The sequence below is a fragment of the Pelobates fuscus genome, chromosome 12 (genome assembly GCF_036172605.1).
Source record: "Pelobates fuscus isolate aPelFus1 chromosome 12, aPelFus1.pri, whole genome shotgun sequence".
NCBI classification, from domain to species: domain Eukaryota; kingdom Metazoa; phylum Chordata; class Amphibia; order Anura; family Pelobatidae; genus Pelobates; species Pelobates fuscus.
This window is the reverse complement of record NC_086328.1, coordinates 88,158,838-88,169,259: the sequence shown is the minus strand read 5'-3', so window position 1 is coordinate 88,169,259 and position 10,422 is coordinate 88,158,838. Positions and strand designations below refer to the sequence as shown.

The 10,422-nt window shown below is 41.8% G+C and overlaps 1 protein-coding gene across 1 annotated transcript; it reads left to right on the top strand.

The window, feature by feature from the left end:
* The first annotated feature begins 488 nt into the window (after positions 1 to 488).
* Positions 489 to 10,190, top strand: LOC134578504 (germ cell nuclear acidic protein-like). Its single transcript, XM_063437493.1, has 4 exons — positions 489 to 714; positions 7,855 to 7,993; positions 9,331 to 9,488; positions 10,161 to 10,190. Exons 1-4 carry the CDS (start codon positions 697 to 699, stop codon positions 10,188 to 10,190), a joined length of 345 nt encoding a protein of 114 aa, XP_063293563.1. The 5' UTR covers positions 489 to 696.
* Positions 10,191 to 10,422: the final 232 nt, after the last annotated feature.

Below are 10,422 nucleotides of genomic sequence, written 5' to 3'. Positions count from 1 at the left end.
ACCCAGACCATTCCAAGGGGCAGAAGTGGTCTGGGTGCCTGGAGTGTCCCTTTAATGGTACTAGTACTGGTGATGTTGATGGTGGTGCTGGTTATGGTAATATTGACAGTTAATGGGTTGCTCGTGCCAGTGGTAGCAGAAGCAACTGATGTCACAGCTATCTCCTCTGGAGGAGGCTCTTCTATAGCAGATACAGAATTGGAGATGGTGAAGTTACAGGAGGCAAGAGCAAAGACGTTGCTGGAGACAATACTGGGCTGCTGTCTGTCCCCTCCACACTCTCCTTCTCTAATTGCTCTGGCTCATCATTGTTAGCATAGACAAGTGCAATATTTGCAGTGGTGCTGGAAATGGAATTCTGAACCCCCAGATTCATCACCACCACCAACAGGTACCCTGTTCTAAGTCCTCACTAAGAAGTGTCTCTGATGACCCTCACAAAGCAGACTCTTCTGCACTGTCTCTTAGTTGCTTGAACTAGCTCTGGTAGAAAGAGCTGCAGTGCAAACGTCAGTATACGTTGTTACAGCATGAAAAGGATGGGAAAATAATTTGACTCCTGGGTGTTGAATCGAACGTAACAGACATGCTGCTAATCTCCCTATTCTGAGGCTGAATACGACCAATAGTAATGGCGATGGTGGTGGTGGTGTTTCAGCAGGCCTCGTAGCCGGGACGTTCAAACTCTGAGAAGCCATGGAACCACTGTTGATGGTAGGTTTGTAAACAAGACCCCTTCCACTACTCTCCCTCTATTTTGTCTTTGGATTAGTACATGACATTGCTTATGGTGAGCTTGTAGGTTTATAAATGATTGTATATTGTGTAAACGTATACAACTTTATACAGTGAAATTAGTTTGTGTTGCAAAAAGGGTTGGTGCTTGAGGGATTTACTACTATGTTATTGTTTTTACATTAAACACTGCACATTGCTTGCACAGTTACACAGCACACACTAGACTGAATGCACTCACACAAATAGGATTTTCTTTCTTCAAACAGTTAATCTAATCTCACACAATGAACAATGATAAAATGTTCCTATCCCCCACCTAAAGTTGGCAGTAACTAATAACAGAACATTTGTATTTTTTTGCTTTTTTAGTGAACCGCATTGCACTCATCAAACAGTTAACAAAAAACAAAACACTTTTTAACCCCTTAAGGACAGAGCCAATTGTACAAGTTGTAATCAAAACAAAACCTGAAATTTGGTTGTTGTTCAACCATAATTCACCTCCTTGATATCAAGTGTACCCACACTTAATTGTATATCATTTTGTTCAGGAGAAGCAGGGCTTTCATTTTATATCACATATTTATATATGAAACAACTGTGAATAACATCTAAAAACGTATGAGAAATTCAAAAAAATAATTTTTTAAGTTCTTCATGACATTTTAACTGTTAATGTCATAATACTGTTTTTACTGCAATAAAATACACATATTTGTATTCAGCAATGTCACACGAATACCACTGTAAACCCCATGTACAGGTTTTATGAGTTTTTGGAAACTTACACAGGTCAAATATAGGACTTTCCCCTTTTCATGTAAATCATGTCTTTATTGTATTTAGGCATGAGAAAAACTAAATGAAATACAGTTGAGAGCACGCAGGCCTCTAGTATGTTACATTTGTAAATAAGATATACAGATGCGCAGAGGTGCCACTTGGGTAATTCCAAACGTTGCATTATAACTGGAGGTGTTCCAAGATCACATTGTATCTGTGGCGGGGTTGGTTATTGTAGGCTACGGTACTTAAATTATTATTTTTTTCCCTTTTTTTATTTTTTTATTATTATTTTTTTTTTACTGTAAATCAGTATAAATCAAGGACATTCAAAAAGCAAAACCCTTTTCCCTCGCAGGGGATATGGTGTACAGTACGCAAACAGAGTGGGAAAAAATAGGTTTACATGTAGCTCCTTATTGTTTTATTTATTTTTTTACCTTTCCTGGAGCTATATGTCGATCAATCACGGAGCGCATTTCCATAGTCAAACAGTTATGATTAAAGGTAAGTGTAGATGGGGCTTTCTAGTCCCCTGAGCATGGGTGCTAAGGTGGACCACTGAGGGTCTCTGGGCTGTATATCTATTGTCGTGGGGGACAAGTGCATAGTGTCATTTATAAGTTTGTTTGTTCGGCAATCGTTCGTGTCCTTCATTAAATCGTCATGTTCTATGTCAGCTATAGTCTTACTAAGGGTTGCTTGAGCCCTCTCTTAGGGGAAGGGTATAGATCCGCCTTATGTGTTGTGGTTTTGCCATAGACTGTGCTATGAGGCTCAGAGGCGGTCTTGTGAGGTGAATGTAGCCGTTGGTGTTGAGGTTATTGTCAGTCTTGGGGATCATTGTGTGGGTGGCTTTCCCCTTTTCCATTGAAATTTGCTAGATTGGTTTGCTGGGCCTGTGTTGTCTTTGAGACCGTATGGTAGACCAGGAATGGAAATTAACCCCATCTTGGCGTACCATTTGTAAAAGTAGACAACCCAGGGTATTCAAAATGGGTTATATGCAGTCTTTTTTTTTTTTTTTTAAATTTTTTATTTTTGTAGTGCAGGTGATTACAGATTATTGTCATACGCCACAACAGCGTTCATTTTCATAAGGTTACAGATGCGTTAAACAGTGGCATAAGGAACTTGCACAAAATTTTAGTTTTTGTTAAACATGCTTAGTTATACGATTTATGTATATGTTAGCAATCTAGTTGACAGACGAATATTACTCAGTGTTGCTACTATATGGTATATGTAGTAGATTCAGTGTTTTATCACGAATAGTAAGAGCATGCAGGTTTACGAATACAATAAGCGATTAGCTACAAGCTAGGATTGACATGAGTGTCCTAGAGTCTCTCCCCCCCCCCTGCCCTGACAAAACAATATTGCCCAGTGGCCCAATTAAGTATACAATTTAAGACAAACAACTTAATTGCAGGATGGGTTAATCCGGCGTGTGGTGAAGCATTTCAGGGGCGCAGATGCTTGTCTCCAGGCGTTGGGTTCAGCTGTGGAGTGTCCAGAGAGGGTTAAGCAGTTCTTAACGGGTGCTGGAGTAGGATAAGTCTCTGTAGGCTCGTACCTTCGCGGGAGTTGGTGAGAGTACGTTCTTACGACTTGTTTTGCCGCTTGATTGAGGGTTCTCCCTTCCGGTTTGAGGGAGCCCGGTCGACTTTCTAGGGTTTGTGTAGGCCCGGTCGGGATTCACTCTGCACGGTGCGTGGTATATGGCGTCGTATCGCATTGCAGGTCCCCTCTCATGGAGTCCGACGGCTGGCTCACCGGTGAACAAGTCGCTTTGCCATACGCCTGGTGGATTTAATAGCCGTTTCTCCCAGGTGAGGTGGATAGTACAGGGTAGGTGTTGCTGCGTTCCGTGCTCCACCATTAGTCTCGGCGTACGTGGGCTGGTTGAGCGGGAAGTGCTTTCCCTCGTTTGCAGGTCGGAGCTTGGCGGCCATCTTGGGCCCGACATGTGGACTGCAGTGCGGGTGGGGGACTCAGGATGCTGGCTTGGTAGGTTGGGTCTCAGAGGTGTGGACCGGGATCACCCCCCCGGTCCATAGGGGGGGGAACGGGGCCGGCATCCCCGCGGGTCCGACTCCAAGCCCCGAGCAGTATGCGGCAGGGCAGCGGCCGTCCGTCCCGCTCGCCTCTGGAGTAGGCCTCAAAAAGGGTCGGATAGGTTTCCTCGTCCAGGGGACTGTAGCCCGTAGGGCCAGCCTCGCCCTGGGCCCCAGGGCTCTCTGCCCGCCAAGGGCCACCGTTGCCGGCAAGTTTTTGCGAAGAATTATGCTTAAAATCGCCTGTTTAAAGGCTAGGCTGTAGGAGCTGGTCTAGCATGCGACCAGCCGGCTCGGCGGTCCGGCCCCGCCCCCTGCAGTCTTTTTTAGTAGCCACGTAGTCACAAACCCTAGCCAAAATTTGAGTTTATATTTGTTTTGCATTTTTCACAAATAAACTGGGCTTTCACCAATGATAACATCTGTATTATACATTTTACTGCTCTAAAGTACTCATATTTATGTAGAGTAATGTCTCACGAGTACAACAGTACCCCTCATGTACAGGTTTTGTGGTGTTTTGGAACGTTACAGGGTCAAATATAAGATTTGCCAATTTCTATTTTTGCTAATTGAAATTTGCCAGATTGGCTATGTTGCCTTTGAGACGGTATGGCAGCCCAGAAATGAAAAAAAGTAACCCCACCATGGCATACCATTTAAAAAAAATAGAAAACCCAGGTTATTCAAAATGGGGTATGTCTAGTGTTTTTTAGTGGCCAAAGTTAGTGTTCACATTTTTTTTGTGTGCATTTTTTTTTTTAACAAAACTGCACTTTTACTGGTGATATCATCGTCGTGATAAGTTATGCTGTTTTAAAACACACATATTGTGTTCAGCAAAGTCTCCCAAGTACAATAGTACCCCCCATGTCCAGGTTTTATGTTGTTTTGGAATGTTACAGGGATAAACATAGGACTTGCAAATTAAATTTGCTGGACTTGCTGCCTGGGTTGTCAGACTGGTCCCTCAAATTCTAATTAATTATGTTAAAAGAATACATAAGTATACACTTGGAATTTCTACACTATGTATTTAAATCCTACGTGTATATTTATGTAATTATTTATGTAATTATATCTGTTTATATGTATATATTTTTTCATTCTAAGTGTATTTAGATTATATATATATATATATATAATATATACAATTACTGTATGTATATATTGTGTGTGTGTGTGTATATATATATATTTAACTCCATAATAAGTGTATTTTGATATTGATATATATAACTATCAATATAAAAATACACTTATGGGATATATATATATATATATATATATATATATATATATTTTTTTTTTTTTTTTTTTTTTTTTACCCCTGATTGCTATATTCACTTTTTTTATTTTTTTCACCAGCAGGGGGACTGTCTGTCAGTTTAGGCCAGTGATGGCGAACCTTTTTGAGCCCAAGTGCCCAAACCGCAATACATGCCAACTTTTGTTTTCCTTAAAGTGCCAACACGGCAATTAAACCTGAATACTGAGGTTTAAGTTTAGAAAAAACAACTCGTACTGTTGTCTGAACTAATTAACAACTTTTGTTTTTAAAGAACACAACAACAGAGAGTTCCATGATACAAATTTTAAATAATGATATAAATAGATAAAATTGAAGCTTATATTTATTAGTATTTCCAACAAATGCAATACACACACAGACTGCTGAATACATACACACAGTCTGCTGAACACACACACACACACACACACACACACACAAGACTGCTGAATACAGAGACTGATGAATACACACACAGTCTGCTGAATACACATACAGACAGACTGCTGAATACATACACACACAGTCCGCTGAATACAAACATAGACTGCTGAATACATACACACACACACACACACAGACTGCTGAATACATACATACACACACACAGACTGCTGAATACATACATACACACACAGACTGCTGAATACATACACACACAGTCCGCTGAATACAAACATAGACTGCTGAATACATACACACACACACACACACACACACACACAGACTGCTGAATACATACATACACACACACAGACTGCTGAATACATACATACACACACAGACTGCTGAATACATACACACAGACTGCTGAATACATACACACAGTCCGCTGAATACACACACACACACAGTCCGCTGAATACATACACACACACACAAACTGCTGAATACATACACACACACACAGACTGCTGAATACACGTGCACACACACAGACTGCTGAATACACACACATACTGCATTGAAGGGTGTAGTGTATGTGTGTGTGTGAGGGGTGCTGTGTGTGTGAGGGGTGCTGTGTGTGTGTGGGGGGGGTGCTGTGTGTGTGTGGGGGGGGTGCTGTGTGTGTGTGAGGGTTGCTGTGGGTGTGTGAGAGAGGTTGTTGTGTGTGTGGGGGGGTGTGAGGAGTGCTGTGTGTGTATGAGGGGTGCTGTGTGTGTGTGAGGGGTGCTGTGTGTGTGTGAGGGGTGCTGTATGTGTGTGTGTGTGAGAGGGGTGCTGTGCTGTGTGGGGAGGTAGGGGTGCTGGGCAGGGGTATGGGGGCTGTGCTGTGGGGGGTGGGGTGCTGTGTGTGGGGGTGGGGGTGCTGTGTGTGGGGGTGGGGGTGCTGTGTGGGGGGTAGGGGTACTGTGTGTGGGGGGTAGGGGTGAGGTGTGTATGGGGGGTAGGGGTACAGTGTGTGGGGGGGGGTAGGGGTGCTGTGTGTGTGGGGTGTAGGGGTGCTGTGTGTGTGGGGTGTAGGGGTGCTGTGTGTGGGGGGGTAGGGGTGCTGTGTGTGGGGGGGTGTAGGAGTGCTGTGGGGGGTAGGAGTGCTGTGTGTGGGTGTGGGGGGTAAACGTGTTAAATAAGTATTCTAAATCAGTAGTAGTGCCTACTCTGCATTGATGGCAAACCTATGGCCGCGTGCCCACAGAGAGGGCCCGGCGTGCCACCTGTGGCACGCGTGCCATAGGTTTGCCATCACTGGTTTAGGCAGATCCAAAGCCAGCTATACTGACCATGTAATCGCTCTTTCTTCCGAGGGGCCTAAATTATAGAGGGGGGACTGCCTGGGCTGGCAGGCAGTCCTCCAGAAGAGGATCGCGGCGGAGGTGAGTAAATGGAGGTCGCAGGGGTTAAAAGTCATTAGGGTGTTCTATGCCGCCGTAACGGCTTTAAATCTCATTATAATATTGTAAAGCGCTACGGAATCTGTTGGCGCTATATAAATGGCAATAATAATAATATAATGGGGACAGCATTGAATGCCCTAATGGGTGTTAAGGGGTTAACAACTGTCTATTGGTAACCTAGTTTTGCACTAGGATTAATTTATCTCCTACTCAAAGTTGTTTCAAGTGCCCCTGGCAGTAGCCGCTACCTAATTACAGCAGAAAAATAAACCTAATCTCACAATAAAATTAATGACCCTCTCGCACCATCTCCCACACAGACACAGCAAGGGTAAAACACACTGTATGATGTCTGGTCTGTCTCCCACAGTAAGAGCAGTCAAAGTGTTTGGAAGAATCCTACTTAAAAGTATAGATTGTTTTACTGCTTCTCTATTGGTCTGTTGTCAATCTTTTTATCTCCTCTTTCATTGGGCAGGAGATTCGGCCCACGTGATTGGGCAGACCACTTCTCCAGTATGGCAAACTAAGCTGCTAATTTGCCCACAATCGAGGGGAGAAAAAATATATTCTTCTCCATTCTATCCCTCTTTTTTTATAGTGCCAGGAGCGATGCTGTCCAGGCGTTTGTGAGTCGGCACCCTGAGATTCTGGCACGGCCCAGATTTATCCAAATTGCAATTGGGGCTCAGCCGAATCTCCAAGTCTGCTTTGTGCAATGCAATTGTATTTTTAGTTTAGCATTGTATTAAAAAAGGAAGACTGATAAATCCTTCCAGTTGGGACAATTGTAGTAGTGTCATTTTTGACAGGTAGTTGTTTGATTGCCTGACTTTTTTTTCGGTCGAAGAAAGGTTCATTGTAGAGATACTGATTGTTTCGTATCGGATCTCTCTTCTCCATAGTCCGTCTATGTGAAGAACGTAAAATAAGGGTTGAAAAGAAAACTTTACAATCTCTACAGCCGCCCCATTTTAAACAGGAGGTGTGTTATTTATCAACTAGGTGGATTAATTAGGCTTACTCTACATTCACAAACTTATTTATTGGTTTCTATATTATGTGAAAAATAGCAAGTAAAGTATTTGGTGGTGGGTTCTGAACTAAAACACCAGGCATTGTACTGACCACCTATGTTTGTTTGTTTTAGCTTCCTGATGACCTGAAAATTCAATGGAATAAAAGGTTAAAGAAAACTGCTGGTTTCTGCAGAAACCCTTCCTACCAGCCTACTTACTTGGATCGCAGTGCCATGTTTGAGCTGTTAGAGAAAGTGTGTGACTGTACAGGTAATTTACTTATTGAATCATGTATGTTAGTTGAGTTTACTTTAATCTTTCTATCACTCTGTAAAATCTTCTGTAACATTATTTACATTTAGTTGTGTTTGTATCTCTTTCAACATTATCTTTTTATTACAAGTTGATACTACATTTGCCACCATCAATTATTATATGCTCAGTTCAAACTTTTAATACTTTATTACCTGGGGTTTATTTCCACTTTTCCCATTTGTGTACCATTCCTACTCTTTCAACAAACTTTTTTGTTTTTCCTATGTGTGCATGTATTCCACCTCTTTACCCCTTTCTGGATTTTATTATTTTTTTCCCCTCATTCTTCTGTCCCTTCCTGACACCCGTACACTGGGCCCTTGTAAGTATGTAACAATATTCCTATTAACATACGTTTAGTTAAGAAGAGAGCAGGACTTAATAAATGAACAGCCTCTAACACGTAAAGCAAGGAATAGGAGAGAAAAGTCTGCATCCTTAAATCTGCATATGAAATAATTTCATTAGAAAACCTTTTACTTAACCTATTAAAAAGGTAGAATGTTATGGTTCCATGCTTATCGCTTTATTTTTGTTACTTTTCTTTTCACCTGGTTTTATTTTCACTTTTATTTAACGTTCCCTTTTTTTTTCTCCTCTCTCATCATTTACTTTTATGTTTTTATACATACACGCAGACATCTCACCACAACGCCTGAGATAGGTACCACAACACCCAAACATAACGGGATCTATACACTGGCCTCTAAGACGCAGGCAACCTAGCAACAAGAGGCGTCTTAAATACCCGCCACCCCCTTAGGTCAGGGGTTACACTAAGCGTGCCAGACTACCACTAAGACATCTAACGGACCAACGGCCACACAAACATGCATAACGCACCGCACATAGTTCCCAGAAGGTACACACTCCCTGGCACTATATACACACAACAAAGCGAACCTGAGATCACACACACGCGTAAGCTCCTACGCAGCACTGCAGCCTCATGCAACACAAAGGAGCATACTTCACATCCCACGCCTTTAGTACCCCGGGAGCGCAACACAACCAACCACTAGCCTGTAGAAATCTAGCTAGCTCCGGGTTTGTCCCCAAACATGATCAAAATAAGAAAGTGCTTGCCAAACGCATTTCACTGTATAGCTTGACACTAACCCCAAATACTGAGAGTATACTCACTATTGCTGAATATTTGCAAACTAACGATCTCATGAAATGCTGAATGTAACTTTCTTGTACAACTGAGCAAAGAAAATTAAAGAATTAAAAATAATTAAAAAAAATAAATAAAACCTTTTACTTGATTTCATTATATTTTCTTTTCCTAGACCGTTTTCGGGACACACTGATCCATGAAGTCTGTCATATGGCTGTATGGTTAATTCATAAAGTTCCTAAAGGACCTGGCTCAGTTTGGAAATTTTCATTTAAACAGCAATTTGGGGGGAAAAATGACCATTACTGTGGCAAACTCTCTTGTTTTTTTGTTTGTGTTTTTTTTTTAAATCACTGTAAGATGACAACAGGAAGATTGGAGGTATAGCAGCCCCCAGGATGGTCAAACTGTTGCAGCAAGAGAAATGGGGCACATTCTTCTTATTTTATCTTAAGTTATTCAAATAAATTTGTGATATAAAAAAAATTGCATACCTAAATTATTATAATAATTACTTTATTACTGCACAGTATGCTGGTGTTCCTCTTCACGTTGTTAAGACCAGGAACTTAGACTGATTTCAAGCTTCAAAGTGGGGGTGTGGGGGGTAGCCACAGGCATTGAAGGCACCAAATATTGCAGCAGCCCCTGCTGCCATGTGAGGTATCAGGGAGCCGGGCTGGGGGCAGACATGTGTTGGGTGGTTGTCCTGGAATCATATTAAAGCAGGCCCCCAATAGCTGAAGTGATTCCTTTCATAATAACTGCTCAGATGGGGACTTTGAAGCTGGAGTCATTAAAGTAAGGAAGATAGGTGGTAGTTGTAGCAGTACCTGCCTTATCAGCTGCTCGGGCTGGGGGAACTTGTGGTATTAAACTAAGGAGGCAAGCTCATGATAATAAAGCAGTGCTTGTCACTGTGTGGGTCTAGTATCAAACATCAGCACAATGGGAAGGATATTGTACAAGAATAATTTTATAAAGACAAATTCTAATCAACAGATGGTGATGGAAACAAATATGAGCAAATGAGATCCTTTAGACCTCAAAAGATCTCCCATACTGTGAATACTGACAGCAGTTTGATTTTCTTTTTTTAAAAATACCTTTGTGTTTAATACCCTGTATAAAGAAAGATGCTTTTGCTTGTAGGATAGATGGCAGGAAATTTATTTCAAGCAAAAATATAGACTAATCTCTCAAACTGAAAATAACGATGATAGTTTGCACATTTGCAGCATCTGAACGATTGTCTCCGGTCACA

Excerpts from the sequence above, each read along its gene's own strand:
- LOC134578504 (XM_063437493.1), top strand. Across the intron at positions 7,994-9,330 it reads GAAAGTGTGTGACTGTACAG|ACCGTTTTCGGGACACACTG; the intron begins GTAATTTACTTA and ends TTCTTTTCCTAG. Across the intron at positions 9,489-10,160 it reads GCAAACTCTCTTGTTTTTTT|ATGGTGATGGAAACAAATAT; the intron begins GTTTGTGTTTTT and ends TCTAATCAACAG.